This window comes from Dasypus novemcinctus, chromosome 14, assembly GCF_030445035.2.
Source record: "Dasypus novemcinctus isolate mDasNov1 chromosome 14, mDasNov1.1.hap2, whole genome shotgun sequence".
In the NCBI taxonomy this organism is placed as follows: Eukaryota; Metazoa; Chordata; class Mammalia; order Cingulata; family Dasypodidae; genus Dasypus; species Dasypus novemcinctus.
In genome coordinates, this window is record NC_080686.1 from 108,973,266 (window position 1) to 108,993,829 (window position 20,564).

General features: G+C 51.0%; 1 protein-coding gene across 12 annotated transcripts in view; it reads left to right on the top strand.

The window, feature by feature from the left end:
* Positions 1–20,564, top strand: part of MROH1 (maestro heat like repeat family member 1) — a 95,557-nt gene that overhangs the window by 30,948 nt on the left and 44,045 nt on the right. For all 12 annotated transcript variants that reach the window (XR_009180543.2, XM_058276178.1, XM_058276182.2 and 9 more), the window contains exons 8-12: positions 780–931; positions 1,431–1,571; positions 1,983–2,075; positions 11,788–11,866; positions 12,812–12,925. Coding sequence is in view for 11 of the 12 variants with exons in the window: in XM_058276178.1 (XP_058132161.1) it covers positions 780–931; positions 1,431–1,571; positions 1,983–2,075; positions 11,788–11,866; positions 12,812–12,925 (579 nt within the window). In the remaining variant the exon portion in view is untranslated. The remainder of the gene's footprint in view (positions 1–779; positions 932–1,430; positions 1,572–1,982; positions 2,076–11,787; positions 11,867–12,811; positions 12,926–20,564) is intronic.

Sequence of the window (20,564 nt, forward strand, 5' to 3'; positions counted from 1 at the left end):
TATTTCATTCCTTCTGCCCTGTTGGGTGCCCTGGTGGGGCTGCATCCATTTCCTCTGGAGCATCGGTTCTTGGACTTTGGGGTTCCCCTGGATACCCTGCAACAGGGGTCATCTTGGCAGTCGTGCCAGCAGCCGCCCAAGCTTGTTAGTGCTGCTGAGCACAGTGCCCTGGGGGGCAGCACCCTCCAGGGGCCCTGGCGCGCTGGGCATTGAGGACCACTGCCCTTAGAGACAGGGCAACCAGACATGAACGCGCAGGAAGTACAACGTCGTGGGTGCAAGTCAGCACAGACTGCTGGGAGTGTGGCTCGGTGGGCCACCGCCTCGTGACGAGGAGGCGTGCGGCTCCGGGCAGCCCTGCGTCTGTGCCCTCGCACAGTCCCCTCCTTGGGTGTGGGCAGCTCCTCCTGCCGCTCCTTGGGCTTCACACCCACCCACCCTGGGACCAGTTGGGTGTCCTCCTGCTGCGGAAGGCCTTTGGCCACCGGCCCTGGCCGCCGCCGGCCCAGGCGTGGGCCTGCTGCATGCGCCCTGCACCTGCGCCGTCCGTGGTTTCCTCCCTGCCTTCCCTCAGCCCTGAGCGTCGGCACTCTGCCACCGGTCCTTGTTTGCCGCCACGAGCCCAGTGCAGGGGCCCTCAGGAAGTGCGTTGGAATGGGCTGTGCTCTGGGCTGGGGCCTTCCCTTCGGCCCAGCGTGGCCCCTGGCCAGGTGACGAGCCCCTCCCTGTGGGTGCAGCGTGGCCTGGCAGAGCGCGGCTCACCCACTGTGGCCTCCCAGCTCTGCAGAGCTTCAGCGAGAGCACCCTGGAGTACCTGGCGAACCTGGACCAGGCCCCCGATCCCACGGTCAGGAAGGACGCCTTCTCCTCCGACATCTTCAGCGCCTACGAGGTCCTCTTCACCCAGTGGCTGCAGAGCCGCGAAGCCAAGGTCCTGCCCAGGAGCCCCTGCAGGCCCCCCGTGTCCCACGCCACCCCCACCCTGTGGGTGCCTCCCAGGGCCCAGCCCCACTGCTCGCCCCTTCCCCGGGGCCCTGGCACAGCATTTACCTGCAGTTCCCCACACCTGTGCAGCGCCTGGCTCCTCCCGTCCTTGTGTACACTCGCTTCTGGGCCCGAGTGTTTCGGGCATTTCCCCCTCCCACCCCCACCCCGCCCATCCCAAGAGCCACCAGCACCAGCCAGGTGGGAAGGGGCACCGTGTGACGGGCGCAGGGTGCTGGCGTTAGTGGGTTTCGTGCACGCGCCCCCCAGCCTGGCTGCAGGGTCACACTGTGGTCACTGTCCTGGGCTGGCCCCTCAGCGGCTCTTTGAGGATGTGCTGCCCACGTCCCCCCTGGCATCCTCTCACTGCTGCCGAGGGCTCTGGCCCCTGCTGCTGTGACGGGCTGGCGCTGGTTTGGACACGAGCTCCCGTTGTCCCCTCGCAGCTCCGGCTTGCTGTGGTGCAGGCTCTGGGCCCCATGAGCCACCTGCTGCCCAACGAGAAGCTGGAGGAGCAGCTGCCCAAGCTCATCCCTGGGGTCCTGTCCCTCTACAAGAAGCACGCTGAGGCCGTCCACGTGTCCAAGGTGCACTCAGGCCCAGCAAACGTGTGCATCTGCACGCGTGGGGCGGTCCCAGGGCCTGTGAAGGGCCATCTACCCCTGAGTGCCTGAGGACCAGCCTTCAGTTGGAGGGTGGACGGTGCCAGGCAGGAGAGCGTTCCCTGTGGGAGGGCGTGGCCTGGAGGTCTGTGGGGTGCAGTGGAGGCTGAGAGGGCAGGGCCCTGGGCCACAGGGGCCCCGCCTGCTGCCCGGTCCTGGGGCATCATCCTCTCGCCGCCCTGGGCTGCACGGTGCTGGGACCGCCCTCTGACCCAGGAGGGCCCTCTCGGCCCCTGCCCTCCTGTAGGGCTCCTCCCTCTTCCCTGCCCTCTGGGGCCCCTTCCCACGGGGCCCGGGACACCTGTACTGACCATCTCCCTCTTGCCTGCCGGGCAGAGTCTAGGCCAGATCCTCGAAGCGTCCGTGAGCGTGGGCAGCCGCACGCTGGAGGTCCAGCTTGATGCTCTCCTGGCCGCTCTGCACGCGCAGGTAGGTGTGTGTGAGTGTGTGTGTGTGGGTGCCGTAAGGGTGTGTGGGGGGATCGTAGGTGTGTGTTGGGGTGTCATGGGTGTGCGTGGGGGTAGTAGATGTATGTGTGTGCAGTCGTAGGTGTGCGTGGGTGTCGTAGGTGTGTGTGGGTGCTGCAGGTGTGTGTGCGGTCGTAGGTGTGTGTGGGTGCTGCAGGTGTGTGTGCGGTCGTAGGTGTGTGTGGGTGCTGCAGGTGTGTGTGCGGTCGTAGGTGTGTGTGGGTGCTGCAGGTGTGTGTGCGGTCGTAGGTGTGTGTGTGGCTGTAGGTGAGGCCTGGGGCATCTGGCCCAGGAATAGTGGAGCCCACAGGGGAGCCGGGCAGGGCCGACCGAGGGCCTGGGGTTACAGCACCTGCGCGGGGTAGGGAGCCACGGCTGGTTCTCGAACCTCAGAGGACTGAGCTGCAGGGCCTCTCGGGCTGCCGGGCAGAGAGGAGACGGGGCCTGGGTGGCGTGGGGCGGCCAGCCTGGCAGGCTGCAGGAGCCGGGCAGGGCGTGGGGGGGTGGCGGGTGGGTGAGGAGGAGCTGTGAGTGCCCCCTGAGGGGCCGCCATGTGGGTTTGCCTTGTGGCCTCTGGGAGCCGCTGCAGGCCCCGGCAGGGGAGTTGGGCTGGGGAGAGGCCTGAGATGGCACCTGGGCCGGGGGTCCCGGGACTGCCCAGAGGGCCACCCCAGTGTTGGAGGCCGCCGAGAGGGAGCCAGTGGTGGAGCAGAGGGCGGCCAGCTGAGGGGCTGTCCTGAAGCTGGGCATGTGTGGGGTCCCCGCTGACTGGCCACAGGGGCTGTTTGGGGTGTGGCGGGGAGGCACGTCTGGCTGGCCTGTTGTGGGGCACAGAAGAGGGGGCGGCTCTCAGGGGACTGAATGAGGAGCCAAGACAGCGGCCGGCCTCTGCTCTCTGCCCCCACCCTGCCCCAAGCTCTGCAGGGGACAGGGAGGAAGGGGCTGCAGGAGCGTTGTCAAAGCAGTGGAAGTATTATCAACAAGTGTATGGTAACGACTTCGAAAAACTATGAAATGGATTGATTTCTAGAGAAATTTAAAATGTCTATGTTGGAAGGAGAAGAAATAGAAAACTTGGATAAACTAATAAAGAAATAGAGATAATATTCCTATCCCTTCCCTCCTAAACCCAGAACCCAAAAGGTTATGGTTGAGTTCTACCAAGCTTTTAAGGAACAATTAATTCCCATCCTATACAAGTTGCTTTGGAAGTCAGGAAAAAATCCAGTGCTACCTAATTCAGTCTGTGAGTCTGGTCTTGATTCCAAATCCAACTGAGGGCCAGGCAAGAGGATCTAAGATATATTTAGGAGTGTAGATGTAAAGATCTTGTACAGGGAAGTGGACTTGGCCCAATGGATAGGGCGTCTGCTTACCACATGGGAGGTCTGCGGTTCAAACCTCCTTGACCCATGTGGAGCTGGCCCATGCGCAGTGTTGATGCGCGCAAGGAGTGCCCTGCCATGCAGGGGTGTCCCCCACATAGGGGAGCCCCACGTGCAAGGAGTGCTCCCCATAAGGAGAGCCGCCCAGCGCGAAAGAAAGTGCAGCCTGCCCAGGAGTGGGGCCACACACACGGAGAACTGACGCAAGATGACTCAACAAAAAGAGACACAGATTCCCGTGCCGCTGACAACAGAATAAGCGGACAAAGAAGAAGACATAGCAAACGGACACAGAGAACAGACAACCGGGGCGGGGGGAAGGGGAGAGAAATAAAAAAAAATAAGTCTTTAAAAAAAAATAACCAAACCAAACAAAAGATCTTATACAAAACAACAGCCAGCTGAACCCAGTGCTCTCCTTTCAAACCCATTTGTCAAGCTGGGCTTGCTCAGCGTTGGAAAGCCACCCATGCGCTTCGTCTCAGTCACAGGTTAAGGAAAATACCACCTGATCTCGGTTGAAGCAAAAAAGCTTCTAATGAAGCCTACTACTTGTCACCTCTAGAAAGAAGGATTAGAGAGGAACTGCCTCGCCTTGATGCCATGTAAATACCCCGGTCCTTCAGCGTGTGCTGTAGATGGGTGACGAGCCAATGAGGGAGAGAGCATGCGGGGGAGGTGATGCCTCGTGTGATGGGACCACCACCGTCGCCTTCCGCGCCGCCCCTCCCGCCACCCCTCCGGCCACCCCTGTGGATTGTTTGCTGTGTGCTGCTCCCGTCTAGCATGTCTGCTGTGGGCGGAGGGACTTTTGTCTGTCTTGCTCCCACTTGACCCGGCACCTGGTCACGTAGCAAGTGCTGGCTAGAGAATTGTTTTATGGATGTTTGAATCATCCATCTAGAAGAATTAACTGAATCAGAACACACAGTATTAGAACTGATGAGAAAACTTAACCAGTATGGATAGGAGACCACCTAAAAACGAGTAGCATTTTCATGCCCAGCAGTGAGCTGCTAGGGGGTCTTAAAAAAGCTCATTATGAAGGATCTGTGAGTTACCCTAGCCAGGACCTCTGTGGGAAACAAGCTTACAACTCTAAAAACCTAACAGAAAAGGTGTGAGGCATAGCATAGCATCATTTACTTAACATAAAAACACATTTTGAAGACCTATAAACCGTAAAAACAGATGCTTGTTACTTTAGAATGGTCTTCTATGGGGTTGGGCATGGAGAATAGGTATAAAAGGGAAAAGGTGTCTATAAAAGCTCAGGTAGAACAATGCTTCCTATCCGCTGAGCTGTCCATGTCTTGTTTTTTACTGGGTTTTAGGTATTTTTCCTGTTGCTCTGTAGGACTTTTATAGCCTTGCCTCATGTATGTATCCAGATTTACTCCCCCTTTGTCCTGTTTCTTTTTTTTTTTTTTAACTTTTTTTTTTTTAAAGATTTATTTATTTATTTAATTTCCCTCCCTCCCCTGGTTGTCTGTTCTTGGTGTCTATTTGCTGCGTCTTGTTTCTTTGTCCGCTTCTGTTGTTGTCAGTGGCATGGGAAGTGTGGGCGGCGCCATTCCTGGGCAGGCTGCTCTTTCTTTTCACGCTGAGCGTCTCTCCTCACGGGTGCACTCCTTGCACGTGGGGCTCCCCCCACGCGGGGACACCCTTGCGTGGCACGGCACTCCTTGCGTGCATCAGCACTGCGCATGGCCAGCTCCACACGGGTCAAGGAGGCCCGGGGCTTGAACCGCGGACCTCCCATGTGGTAGACGGACGCCCTAACCACTGGGCCAAGTCCGTTTCCCTGTCCTGTTTCTTTTGACTCTGTTTATGGTGCTTTTTGCTGGGAAAAATTATTTAAACTTTGTGTTGTCGTCTACCCACAACTTTGTGGTGTGGTTTAGGTTTTGTTCTACTTGAAAAGCTTTCAGATGCATAGATTATTTCTTGAATTCTCATATTTTTCCCTATACTTTTACTGTTTGGCCCATCAGAAAACCATTTTAGGGAAGGAATGAAGGAAGATCCAGCTTTATCCAGATGACTCTCCATTTGCATCATCCATTGCTGTGTAACAGATTGCCCCAAACTTGCCACCTTAAAGCCACAGCTGTTTGTCGTCTCCCATCAGGGTGGGTCAGGAGTCTGGCGGTGGAAGAGCAGTGGTTCTGGCTCAGGGCCTCTCCTCTGGCCACCATCCAGCTGTTGGCCAGGGCTGCTGTCTCTGTAGGCTCGTATGGCTGGACGAGTGCCCTCACCAGCTGTTGCCTCGTGGACCCTTGCGTGGGGCTTTGCGAGTGTCCTCATGGCGTGGTGCCGCTGGCTTCCTGCGCGACGTGTGGGAGGAGGCTGCGGTGCCTTTCGTGAGGTCTCGACCCTGGAGCAGGGCCCCCGGGCCAGCACCTGCCCTGGAGCAGGGCCCCCCGGGCCAGCACCTGCCCTGGACTCACCTCCCCCCAAGACTCTCAGAAATGGACCCTCATCCATGGGGGTCCTGCTCGTCTGCCCAGGAGGCCTGCTTTCTGCGGACTGTTGTCTCTCTCTTCTGGACCCTAAGACTGGCTTGGCCAAAGAGCTGCTTTAGAGCCCTGTGCGTGAGCTCTCCTGGCGAGAGCGCGCAGCCTGTGTGGTTACGCTTGGAGCACACACCCAGGGACATGGAATGCTTCCTCTATACCTCAAAACCACATCTGCCTTAGATTTTACTCTTACCAATGCAACTTAAAAACATTTTGGGGGGACTTCTGGGAAGATGGCAGTCTAGAAAGGCATGGGACTCTCTTCTCCTCCAGAAAAACAGCTAGAGGACAGACTGAAAAGCCTAGAAAAAGATCTTGTAGGGTTTAGGACACCAGGCGAAGGCTGGACACTGCCCAGAAGAGAGAGGGACAAAGGAGGGGACTTGCCATGACCAAACTGTGAGTTGAAACTAGTGGTTGCTACTGCAAGCACCATCCCCTACACTTTAAAATTTTCGGTCCTCTGGGCCTGCAGCTACAGACAAGGGGGCTCCAGGGATCTAGCACCCCAGGAAAGGGGAGAGAGGGACACAGCCTAAGGCTGATTCAGCTTCTGACCCACAAATCTGCTCTGCTGTGTCCCAGGAGCCCTTCCAGGCCGGGTAGGGCCACACCCTTGTTTGCCTTGGGGCCAGCAAGGGGCTAAAGATGTACGACCTCCCAATCTCTAACTCTACTAACTGGGATTGATAGTTGAGGACTCAGAGAGGAGTGCAAATAATTCCTACCCAGGAAAAGGGAGGGGGCTGCCAGAAAAGGCTGGAGAACTGGCTCAGAGAAAGTTGGAATCACGGGGCTCCTTGCCCCCAGACAGGAAGCTCTAGCACGTTGATCCCGTCTCTGTTGCAAGAAATAAAATCCTACCAGGCATTGAACTGAGAGCTGTCAAAGGGCGTCATCTGCTGGTAGATCAAGGAAGTGCACGTGAGAAAATTAAGTGAGAAGAGGCTTTTTGTCTGCAACCAATTACTAGGTCCAGTTGAGCAGGGACAATCTTAACAATCCAGGTCAAGCCAAGAATCAAACACCAGTGATAACATAGAACCTCCCGCCATTAAATCCCTGCAAAAGAGGAAGAAAGTGAGCATCTGAGTAAACTACATCCTAATCATCCTAGACATCAGCAAAAAATTACGAGCCATACTAAGAAAATGGAAGACATGGCCCAAGAAAAGGAATATATCAAAGCCCCAGAAGAGATGCAGAATTTGGAAAACTAACTAGCAGGATGTGCACAAATTTCCGAAATCAAATTAATAAGTTGAAAAGTCACATAGCTAAAGAGGCAAATGACATCGTGAAGACATTGAGTAAGTGCAAAGAAGAATTTGAAATCCTGAACAGAAAAATAACAAGAGCTCATGGGAATGAAAGACATAAGAGGGGAGATAAAAAACACATTAGAACAAATGGCCAAAAAAAACATGTGAAGAAATGCTCAACATCACTAATGATTAGGGAAATGCAAATCAAGAGTACAGTGAGATATCATTTCACACCCATCAGAATGGCCACTATTAAAAAGACACAGAGAACTACGCTACAAGTGTTGGAGAGGATGTGGAGAGATAGGAACACTTATCTACTGCTGGTAGGGATCCAGGATGGTACAGCCACTGTGGGGGACTGTTTGGCAGTTCCTAAAGAAGCTGAATATAGAGTTTCCATGGGACCCTGTAATACCACTACTGGGCATATACCCAGGAGAGCTGAGAGCAGTGACATGAATGGACATCTGCACACTGATGTTCGTAGTGGCGTTATTCACAGCTGCCAAAAGAAGGAAACAGCCTAGATGTTCATCAACAGGTGAGTGGATAAACAAAGTGTGGTCTTTTCATATGATGAATATTATACAGCTGTAAGAAGAAATGAAGTCATAAAGCATATGACAACATGGATGAACCTGGAGGACATTATGTTGAGCAAAGCAAGCAAGACACAAAAGGACAAATACTGTATAATTGCATTACTATGAACCAAATACATTGTATAACATATTGTATGATTTTAAAAAATGTGTGAGTATCCAGAACATTTAATTGAGAAATGAATGTCTTTATTCAACAATGTTTTCTTTTCAGTTTTTATTTGTTTTCATTTTCAATTATTAAATGTATAAAGTTAAAACACATTAGAGGCATACAACAGCAGACTTGAAATGGCATAAGAAAGAATAAGCGATACAGAAGACAGAACAGCTGAAATTGAAGAGAGAAAAGAATGGAGAAAAAATTTTTAAAAATGAGCAAGGGACCAGAGAGTTGAATGACAACACAAAACACAACAACATTATGTGTTGTGGGAGTTCCAGAAGGAGAAAAGAAGGGAAAAGGGGTAGAAAGAGTATTTGAGGAAATAATAACTGAAAATTTCCCAACTCTTGTGGCAGAGTTGAACTTACACATCTGAGATGTGCACTGTGCCCCAACCAGAATCTGAATAGACCTACTCCAAGACACATACTACTCAGAATGTCAAATCTCAAACATGAGGAGAGAATTCTGAGAGCAGCAAGAGATGCCCAGTAAGACTTAGCACAGCTTTCTCTTCAGAAACCATGGAGGTGAGAAGACAGTGGTAGGATACAATTAGGATACTGAAGAGAAGATCTGCCAGCTGAGAATTCTTTATCCAGCAAAGTCGTCCTTCACATGTGAAGGTGAGTGTAAAGGACCCACAAACAAACAGAAAATAAAAGAGTTTGCAGAAAGAATCCACCTTTGCAGGAAATATTAAAGGAAGCCTTAGAAACTGAAATAAAAAGACTGGAGAAAGAGACCTGGAGGAGAATATAGAAGAAAGATTTACTCCTGGTATGCAAGGCTAGTTAAACATACAAAAATCAATCAATTTAATATACCACATTAACAAATTAAAGGAAAAACCCACATGATCATCTCATTCGACACAGAAAATGCATTCAGCAAAACTCAGCATGCTCTTTTGATAAAACACTTCAAAAGATAGGAATAGAAGGAAAATTCCTCCATCTGATAAAAGGCATATGTGAAAACCCACAGCCAACATTGTACTTAATAGGGAAAGGTTCAACGCTTTCCCTTTAAGATCAGGGACAAGACAAGGACGCCCACTGTCACCACTGTCTTTCAATATTGTACTAGAATTTCTAGCTGGGCAGTTACACAGGAAAAAAAATTAATGGAATCCAAATAGGGAAAGAGGAAGTAAAACATTCACTGTTTGCAGATGGCATGAAACCTGTATTTATTTATTAGGAAATTTTTTATTGTCTTTTTTTTTTCTTAAAGATACATAGATCGCAACAAAATGTTACATTAAAAAATATAAGAGATTCCCATATACCCTACTCCCCACCCCACCCCCACTCCTCCCACATCAACAATCTCTTTCATCAGTGTTTCACGTTCATTGCATTTGGTGAATACATTTTGGAGCACTGCTGTACTGCATGGATTATAATTTACCCTGTAGTTCACACTCTCCCCCAGTCCATTCAGGGTTAGGGCAGGATATATAATGTCCTGCATCTGTCCCTGCAATATGCGTGAACCTGTATTTAGGAAACTCTGAAGTATCCACGACAAAGCTACTTGAACAAATGAGTTCAGCAAAGTGGCAGGATACAAGATAGACATGCAAAAATCAGTAATGTTTTTGCACTAGTACTGAGCAGTTTGAGGAGGAAATTGGGAAAAATTGCATTTACAGTAGCAACAAAAAGACTCAAATACCTAGGAATTAATTTAACTAAAGAAGTACAGACGTATATGCAGAAAACTGCTAAAACAATGCTAAAAGAAAAATTTAAAAGACCTCAACAAATGGAAAGACATTCCATGTTCACAGATTGGAAAGCTAAATATCGTGAAGATGTCAATCTTACCCAAACTGATTTGTAGATTCCATGCAATACCAATCAAAATTCCAACAGCCTACTTTACAGAATTAGAAAAGGCAATTGCCAAATCATTTGGAAGGGAAAGTGCACCTGAATAGCCAAAAGCATTCTAAAAATGAAGAGCAACGTGGGAGGAATTTCACTGCTTGACCTTGAAACATATTACAAAGCTACAGTGGTCAAAACAGCATGGTACTGGCATAGACACATCTATCAGTGGAATAGAACTGAGAGTCCAGAAATAAACAATCACTTTTATGGTCAACTGGTTTTCGACAAACCTACCAAGTCTATGTCAAGAGGACTAAAGAGTCTATTCAACAAATGGTGCTGGGAGAACTGGGAATCTGTAACAAAAGAATGAAAGAGGACCCCTCTCTTACTCCCTGTACAAGAATCAGCTCAAAATGGATCAAAGACCTAAATATAAAAACCAGGACCATAAAACTACTGAAGAAAACATAGGGAAACATTTTTAAGACCTTGTCGTAGGTGGTGGGTTCTTGGGCCTTATACCCAAAGCACACGCAACAAAAGAAAACATAGATAAATCAGACTACCTCAAAAGTAAACACTTTTGCACCTCATAAGACTTTGTCAAAAGGGTGAAAAGGCAACTGACTCAATGGGAGAAAATATTTAGAAATCGCATGTCAGATAAGGTATAATATCCTGGATATATAAAGAGATGTCACAACTCAACGATAAAAACACAAACCACGCGATTAAAAAATGGGCAGAAGATTTGAGTAGACATTTGTCCAAAGAAGAAATACAAATGGCAAAAAAACACATGAAGAAATGCTCAGCAGCACTAATGACTAGGGAAATGCAAATCAAAACAACGATGAGATGTCATTTCACACCTACCCGAATGGCCACTATTAAAAAGACAGAACTACACGTGTTGGAGAGGATGTGGAGAGACAGGAACACTTACTCACTGTGGGTGGGAATGCAGAATGGAACAGCCCCTGTGGAGGACTGTTTGGCTGTTCCCAAAGAAGCTGAATATAAACTTGCCACTACTGGGCATATACCCAGAAGAATTGAGAGCAGTGACAACAACAGACATCTGCATACTGATGTTCACAGTGACATTATTCACAATTGCCAAAAGTTGGAAACAACCCAGGTGATCATCAACCAATGAAAGGATAAACTGTGGTATATATACATGATGGAATATTAGGCAGCTGTAAGAAGAGATGAAGTTGTGAAGCATATGACCACATGGATGAGCCTGGAGGACATTATGTTGAGTGAAGCAAGCTGGACACGGAAGAACAAATACTGTATGACTGTGCTACTATAAGCCAAATATATTGTGTAACATACTGCATAATTTAAAAAAATTTATGTGTCCAGTACATTTAATTGAGAAATTTATGTTTAAAAGAAGAAAAAAAAAGCCAAGCAGCTCACATCTCTCAGAATCAATAAAAATTTAGATGTTCATTTAAAAAAATTTTTTTGCGTTAATGAAATCTAGTTAATGAAATGGCTTCTGCTATATTCTGTATTCTAGAAGCGCGTGGCTCCCAGCCTGGGGCCGAGGTCGTGTGCCCACAGAGGCTGGGCACGGCCTCCTTTTTAGTAAGCAAGGTCTTCCTGTAGGAAGGGCAGGAGGTGGCAGGAGCCAGGCTTTTCCCGCGCTGCACCTGTGTGTCGTGTGCTGCCCGCAGGGGGCGTGGCGTGGCACCCGCAGCAGCCTCTGGTTCTGGGGCGGGCCTCCCCGCCCCGGGCAAGGGGGCCTCAGAGGGATGGGCACCTCCCGCACGTTGCCCTCGGCCCAGACGTCTCGAGCCAGCGTCTGCAGACAGCCTGTGGCTAGCCTGTGGCTAGCAGGGCCACCCCTCGTGACCTCTGTCCTCTGTCCTCGAGCAGATCTGCGTGCCCGTGGAGTTGTCAAGCCCCTCGGTGGTCAGCAACCAGAAGGAAGTGCTGCGCTGCTTCACCGTGCTGGGTGAGCCGTGGGCACGGGCTCGGGGGCCTGCCGGTGCGTGGGGAACCGGGGGGACACCTGGCCCGCTGTGTGCAGAGCAGCTTGGGGGTGGGTTGGGAGGGCAGCAGACCTCTTTCTCCCTCCTCTGCCTGGGCCTGTGTGGCTGGTGAGCCCAGGACCCCCAGCTCCAGGGCTGCGGCGGCTGGCTCTGGATGACAGTAGCAGTGAGCCATGTCTGCGAGGACATCGCTGTCCCTGCGCAAACCCCCAGAGGCCTCTGTCTTAAATGGCCCAGGGGGTGCCCCCCACCCCTGTTCTGCATGTGGCTCCTGTTTGTGGCCACTTGGTCTGCCCCCATGGCCCCCCAGCTTGGAGAGGCCGTCTGCCATCAACCCCTCACCCAGTCTTGCAGCTCTGCTTGGAAACAAGACACTCCAGGGCTGAGAGTCCACCTTGGGAGGGAGGAGGGTGGAGGGCGCGAGCTCGGGGGGCCTGCGGAGCAGGGGCGCGAGGCCCACCTGCCGGGGGCGGGCCAGATCAGCCAAGGTTAAGGAACCTGCTGAGGCTTTGCCGGGAGGTTTCCGCCCCTCTGCCCGGTGCAGGGCCGCAGCAGGACCCTCCCTCGAAGCCCAGAGCCCCAGAGCCACTCCCCAGCCTCCCCGGCCAGGAGGGGAGGAGGGGGCTGAGCCCCCACATGGGCAGGCCACCGCCCCTCAGCGGGGCCTGCGTCTCCACTGTCCAAGTCCTGCCCTGCTGCTGTGCTGAGACCCCCGGCCCTCAACCAGCCCCTTTGGAGAGACGGCTGGGGCAAGAGGCTCCCAATACCGGTCAGCTGCGAGAGGAGAACTAACGGGCCAAGCTGGGGCGTGCGGGAGGGCCCCAGGGCAGGGACCAGCAGGGACGGCCCTGGGGCCTGCCCCAGAGGCCCTAGGAGGGAGGGGGCCTGATGCATGCACTGCTCTGCAGCCTGCTGTGCCCCCGACCGCCTGCTGGCCTTCCTGCTGCCCAAGCTGGACACCAGCCACGAGCGCATCCGAGTGGGCACCCTGCAGGTGCTGAGGCACACCATCAACGCCGCCGGTGAGTGCTGCTCGCTCGGGCCGCCCTCTCCTTGTCGTTCTTCAAAAGACCTGCTCCACCTTTCCAGTTCCCAAAACGTCGAGCTTTCTGAAAGGTGTGAGGCCAGTACAGGATCCGCACATGCCGGGCCCAGTCGGCGGTTCCTGCCGCCCACTTCCGACGCAGGCTGCCCGCCTGCCAGCCCGCCCGCGCCCCACTGCCCCCAGGACCCTCAGACCCTGGGCCCCCAGTTGTGTTCCCCCTCTATTTGGGCTCCAAGCCAGGGCGAACGTTGGTTTAGTCATCTCTTTAGATGGTTTTGATCAAGAAAAATTTCCCACTACTGTTTTGTTTTTTTCACAACGTTGACATTTTTGCAGAGTCCAGGCTTATTATTTTGTAGAACAGCCCTCACCATTAGACTCAAGGATTCAGGTTTCCTGCTTCTAAGTCTCATTCATGTAATTGCTTATTAATTAGGGTGGACGTTTTCCACATGTGAGTTGTCCTGCATTTGTGCCCTGTCGTGGGGTCTGCAGACAGTGGTCCTGGCCACGCTTGGCTGCAGCTTGCGTTTGAAGAGCCTGCGAGCTGAGAGTGGGCTTTGCGTTTTTCAAGGGTTTTACAAGCAAACAAAGGAGAATGTGTGGCAGAGACCACACCTGAAATGCCTCCCCTCTGCGCAGTGCAGGGTGAGTGGGACAATCCTGTTCTCTCCTCCGGGGGCAGACGGTGGCAGGGGAGAAGTGGAGGCCTGGAAAAGGCAGGGACTCCCCAAGCTGCCACAGGGCCCCGAGGCTGGGGAAGTACCCCCGCGGGCCCTGCTGCTCCCAACCGGCCGTCCCACCCAGCGCGACGCCTCTGGGGGGCAGTGAGGGGCCTGCTTCCCGCCACAGCTCCCTGGAAGGGCCCTCAGGCGCCCAGGACGCGGGCGGCCAGAGCAGAAGCAATGTCGAGTCTGCAGCAGCACCCCCGGGCCCGTAGCTGGGAGGGGGTGTCCTCATGGACCAGTGTGGGCGCCTCTCCCGAGTTCAGCGCCTTCACGTGGCTGCCCGGGCCCGCCTTTCCTTTGTGAGTTCTTCCATCGAGCTTATGCTTTGCAGGAGGCACACTGTATTCACTTACTTTTTCATTTTTTCCTTCAAGTAATTTCTCTGTGTGTTTATATGCATGTATGTATCTATACACAAAAAGTAATTCTTTTTCTTAATCAATGCCATAGTTCAAAAACTTGTTTCCTCTCTGGTACGTCTTAAAGAGCTTTTAGGGTCAGCATATATAGATGTATGTCATTTTTTAATCACTTTAATTTTGAATTATAACACTTAAGAAAAGTGTGCACGTTTCAGCCGTGCAGCCCAATGAGTAATCACAAAACGCACCCGTACATTTGCCACCCAGATGAAGAACTGGAGTGCTGGCAGCTCTTCAGAAGCCACCCGAAGACAGCCACTCTCCAGCTCCTGGCTCGGCGTGGTGGTGTAGACAGGTGCTATAGCTGGGGGCTTCTCGTGTCAGCACCTGCCCTCGACGCTCAGTGTGAAGCATGTGCTAGTGCAGTTGATGCGTTCTCCTTTCTGATCAGGGCAGGTTACCCGTTCTGCTAGCGGTAGGCTGGTGGGCTGTGTCCAGTTTTGACTTTTTAAATTTTTTTTAAGATTTATTTTTATTTCTCTCCCCTTTCCCCTCCACACCCCCCGGGCCCCCACCGTTGTCTGCTCTCTGTGTCCATTTGCTGTATGTTCTTCTGAGTCCTATTGCATTCTTGTCAGGCAGCACCGGGAATCTGTGTCTCTTTTTGTTGCCTCATCTTGCTGCATCAGCTCTCTGTGTGTGGCAGCTGTGTTTTTTTTTTTTTTTTTAATATTTGTTTGTTTATTTCTCTCCCTTTCCCCCCCCACCCCGGTTGTCTGTTCTCTGTGTCTATTTGCTGCATCGTCTTTGTCCGCTTCTGTTGTCGTCAGCAGCACGGGAATCTGTGTTTCTTTTCGCTGCATCGTCTTGTGTCAGCTCTCCATGTGTGCGGCGCCATTCCTGGGCAGGCTGCACTTTCTTCCACGCTGGGCGGCTCTCCTTAGGGGGCGTACGCCTTGCGCGTGGGGCTCCCCTACGTGGGGGACACCCCCGCGTGGCAGGGCAGTCCTTGTGCGCATCAGCACTGTGCATGGGCCAGCTCCACACAGGTCAAGGAGGCCCGGGGTTTGAACCGTGGACCTCCCATGTGGTAGATGGACGCCCTATCCACTGGGCCAAGTCTGCCGCCTGGCAGCTGTGTTTTTGGCATGGGGTGCACTCCTTGCGCTAGGGCCAGCTCACTGCATGGGCAGGAGGCCCTGGGCTTGAACCCTGGACCACCTATATGGTAGCAGACGCTCTATCAGTTGAGCCACGTCTGTTCCCCAGTTTTGACTTTGTACGTCATGTTACTGTGAACACTTAACCTGTGCACACTGAGTTGGGTATCGACCTAAATTTCTGGGTCATAACGTATGCATGTGTCCATCCTTTCTACTCCACAATTCCAGCTCCCCAGCCGGATCTGAGGCTCGCGGCGCCTCCTACTCGCCAGCATGGCGCGTCTTTTTAATTCAAACCATTTTGATGTGTGTGCTGTGGTATCTTATTGAGGTTTCTATGAAATTTTGAAAACATTTTGACTCACAATGACAAATTCACTAAAATGCTTGTTGCTCTATCAGAAGTTTAAAGTGTAACGTGGTTAAAAGTTGAGGCCACAGCTCTTCCTCCAGGCCTGAAGGAAAGACGCTCATCCAGAGGCTGTGGTCTGACCGTGTTTCCCTGAGTGTGTCAGGACTTCACTGCTCTGGAATTCTTCTTTGGGACTTCCACTTACATATGTTTTGTGTCACCTTTGCCTATCTTCTGTACTTTTCCTACTGAATCTTTTCGAGTCTTTTGGCTTCCCAGTCATGTTTTCTCACAGTTTTATTTTCTTAAGTCAAGATTAATTTACATACAGTAAAATGCACAACTCTTACATGTGCAGCTTGGTCACATTTTACATATCGTCAATCCATATGACCAACGCCCAGATCGAGATGTGAAATGTTTCCCAAGACCCAAAAAGTTTCCTTGTGTTTATTTTCAGACAACAGTGCTCTGTCCCCTTTCTGACTTCCATCACCATAAATTAATTCTGCTTGTTCTTGAACGTCATTAAATGAACTCTGTTATAGTAGGTGGCTTTTGTGTCTTGTCTCCTGTCGCTGAATGTAAAGATTTCGAGTCATCCTTGTTGCATGTACCAGTTCATTCTGTTTTGTTGCTGAGTTGCCTCCCATTCCGCTGTGTGAGTCAATACGCTGTTTTCCTGTTGACGGGCACGTGAGTTGCTTTCAGTTTGGGGAAGTCGTGGATGAATGTGCTGTGAGTGCTGCCATACAGATCTGTTTGTAGGCTTGTGCACTGATTTCTCCAGGGATGGAGTTGGTGGGCCATAGGGTAGGGGGATGTTTAATTTATCAGAAACTGCCGAGCAGTTTTATTTATTTTACATGCTTGCTAGCAAAGTTTGAGTTTATTTCCTCCATGTTCTTGCCCACTCTTGGGCATTGTCAGTTTTTAAAACTTCAGCCGTTCTGGTGGGTGTGGGGAGCCTCACCAGGGGCTGGAAACGAGGCCCCCGATGAGGAACGGGCACCACCTGCCACACCTGCACGCAAGGCGCCCTCGGAAGGCTGGGTTGTTTCTGTTTCTATAACTGTTCTGTAGGCGTTCTCCGCCGTACGTATGTATACGTGCGTGTGTGTGTGTGTGTGTGTAGTAAATACTTCCTCCCACCCTGAGGCTCACCTTTCCACTTTTTTAACGGTGTATTTTGATGAGAAGACATTTGTTTTGTTGTTGAGGTCTCATTTTTCAAGGCCTTTCTTTTATGACTAGTGCATTTGTGTCCATTCAGAGAAACCTTTGCCTGCCGGGAAGCCATGGAGATGTTCTTCTGTTTTCTTCTAGAAGTTTTATTGTTTTATGATCTCTTTTTAATTAATTGTGAGTTATGGTGAGAGATGTAGGATTAAAGTGAGTTTATTTCCATATGGCAGTCCTGTCACCCTGGCCTCGTGTGTTGGAAAAACTTTCCTTTGGTGCCTTGTGGGAAATCAGGCCTGTTCCTGGGCTCTGCCCTGTCCTGCTGACCTCCTTACTTTAGCATCTCACTCTCAGTTCTGGAGCTTTATAGGAAATCTTTAAACCTGGTGATGTCCTTCAGTTTTGTTGTTCTTCAAGATTGTTGATCTTCTATTTTTTTAAAACATTTCATTATGAAGTAAATCACTGGGAAGTGGATGTGGGGAGGTCCATATGGGAGGTCCAGGGTTCTGTCCCCAGGGCCTCCTGGTGAAGGTGAGCTGGCCCACGTGGCGAGCTGGCCTGAGCAGAGAGCTGGCCCACGCGGAGTGCTGGCCTGTGTGGCGAGCTGGCCCACGCGGAGAGCTGGTGTAGCAAGATGACGCAACAAAAAGAGACATAGAGGAGAGACAAAAAGAGACACAGCAGACCAGGGAGCTGAGGTGACAGAAGAGATTGAGCATCTCTCTCCCACTCTGGAAGGTCCCACGATTGGTTCCCGGTGCTGCCTAAAAAGGAGACAGGCACAGAAGAACGCACAGCGAATGGACACAGAAAGCAGACAATCCGGGGGGAAGGGGAAATAAATTAATTAAATAAATCTTAAAAAAATAAAAACTACATCACGTGCAGAAACCATGGGAAACCAACGTGTGGCCTAATGCGTTAGCCTAAGGCCAGCACCTCTGTGACCGCCAGGTCTCTTGCGCTGACCTCGCTACTCACCCCCAGAAGCCCTGCCCCGGCCAAGACCCTTCACTCCCCCGTGTGCAATGGTTAGCTGAGTTTTGTAGTCATGCCTTCCTTGTGGTTTTATAGTTTTGTCATCCAAATGTGCATCCCTAGATGCCATAGTTTTGCCCATCTTTTTTTTTTAAGGTTTATTTTATTTATTTCTCCCCCCTTTCCCCCCGATGTCTGCTCTCTGAGTCTGTTCGCTGCGTGCTGTTCTGTGTCCGTTTGCATTATGCGCCGGCACTGGGAAACTATGTCTCTTTTTTGTTGCATCATCTTGCTGTGTCAGCTCTCTTGTATGTGTGGCGCCACTCCTGGGTGGGCTGCGCTTTTTTCACACGGGATGGCTCTTCTTGCGGGGCGCACTCCTTGCACGCAGGGCTCCCTTATGCAGGGGCGCCCCTGCGTGGCACGGCACTCCTTGCTCGTGGCAGCACTGTGCGTAGGCCAGCTCCACGTGGGGCAGGAGGCCCGCGGTTTGAACCCTGGACCCTCTATATGGTAGGCGGACGCTCTATCTGTTGAGCCATGTCCACTTCCCAGTTTTGCCCACTTTTAAAATTTTTTCCTATATGTATTTTTACTTCTCTTTTAAGCTCCAGATTACCATCCATTCTTTTCTTTCCCTTGTAATTTATCTGTGAAAGAACCTGACCTGTTTGACCTATCGTTTCCCACAGTTAAGTTTTGCTGACTGCATTCTCAAGGTGCAGGTCAGCATGCTTCTCTGCCACCTGAATTTTTTACAAATTGTAGGCTGAGTCCAAAGACTGGATCAGACTCAAGCTCCTTTCTTTGCCCAGCTACGGGGGCCCATGATGTCCTCTTAGCTTTCTTCTGTGGAGTCGTCAGTGCTGATGCGAAAGGTGCCCACACCCGTCAGCTCATTGGGTGGGAAGGGCAGATGGGGTGGTGTGCTGATTCTGTCATTTATTTTCCCTTTATTTATGGAAATTTTACAAAAAAGATTTATTTATTTATTTCCCCCCTTCCCCTCCCCATCCCCCTACCCTGCTGTTTTTTGCTGTCTGTGTCCATTTGCTGTGTGATCTTCTGTATCTATTTCTCTTTTTGGTCATCTCGTTTTTTTCTCCTCTAGGATCCATCAGGATTCGATCCTAGGGACCTCTGACAGAGAGGTTCACTGTTAGCTGCGCCCCCTCAGTTCCTGGTTTCTGCTGCGCTTCGCCTTGACTCTCCCCGTTGTCTCTCTTTTGTTGCATCATCATCTTGCTGTGTGACTCAGTTGTGTGGGCACTGACTCCCTACGTGGGCCCTTGGCTCACTGTGCGGGCTCTGGCTTGCTGTGCAGGCACTGGCTTACCTCGCAGGCACTAGCTCACTGTACAAGCATGTTTTCTCTTCTTTTTCACCGGGAGGTCCCAGGGATTGAACCTGGGTCCTCCTGTATGGTAGGTGGAAACCATATCACTTGAGCCACAACTGCTTCTGGAATTTTTTTTTTAATCCCCCTCCTTGAAGCTTGGTTGCTGTCTGTTCTCTGTGTCCATTCACTGTGTGTTCTTCTGTGTGTCTGTATTTATTTATTTTTTATTCCCCACCCCCCAGTAGCTTGTTTGTTGTTTTTGCTCTCTGGTCCATTTGCTGCGCGCTCTTCTGTTTTTACTTGTCTCCCTTTTTGTTGCATCACTTTGCTGAGTTGGCTCTCAGCAGCGCTTGCGGGCCCGGCGGCGCTCCGCGGCATGCAGGTGAGCCTGCCTTCACAGGAGGCCCCGGGGCACGAACCCAGGGCCTCCCTTATGGGAGACAGGAGCCCAACTGATTGAGCCACAGCCGCTTCCCCTGGAATATTTTGATAAAGAGATAATTCCCTCATCTACCATTTGGTTACCCAGAGATATGCTATGAAAAATCAGGATCAGCCCTTGGTTATTCTGCTTTATTTATCCATTTTCAAGGTCATGGATTAGTTCTCTATCACCCTCCAAAGGTGACCGTTTTTCCCTTTCTTTTTTTTTTTAAACTGTCATTGTGGGCTTGTGGATATAAACATATTTGATGAGTTTCAACCCATCACAAATATTACCATTATTGAAATTCAAATTGTCTCATCTTTGGCGAGTGGGAGCCTCTTCAAGTTCCGAGCTCTTTTGACATGACTCTAGTGGTCTCTGAGAGTTTCTTTGCTCTCTGATAGAACAAGCAATTCTAGACTCATCTTAAACATTTCTTCCCCAGTCCTGAAACCAGCCGTTTCTCCAAAAATCCCTGGTTTCCTTCAATGAGAAACTGTCTTTCAAGACAACAGGCTGGTGCTGGGGCACGTGTTGTTTCTGATGGTCAGCGTTTCTGGGCCTTTTCAGTAGAGCCGGGAGGTATTTTGGTATGTACGCAGGTACGCAGGCAGGTACGCAGGTAGGTAGGTCATCAGGGAGAAGAGCTTACACTTCACATTGGTAGTTCCAGTTCAACACACAGACTGCAGAACTTTTACTCAGCTTTTTCCTGATCACGTCTGAATGCCTGTTCTGCCACACCGAGGAGCTAGTGCTCGAGGACATGGTTGGTAGGATTAGAACATCCCGTCGTTACTCAGTGCTTCATCTCCTGTTATACACACAGCACTAACAGTAGAATAGCATTAGTGCTGCCGCCACCAGTAAAAATTCACTGAAAAAATGAAAACTAGTTTTACGTGCGCCCCATCCTGCCATTGTTTGAGCAGGTGCAACATCTGAGTGGATAGCCGCCCTGTGCTGCCATGTCCCTTGTGGTGCTCACTTCTTCTTATTCCTGCAGGTGCCCGTATGTGGCAGGCTCACCTCCATCCTTATGGCCATGTTTCTCTGGTCTTTCTGGTTGTCTGAAGCTCTTC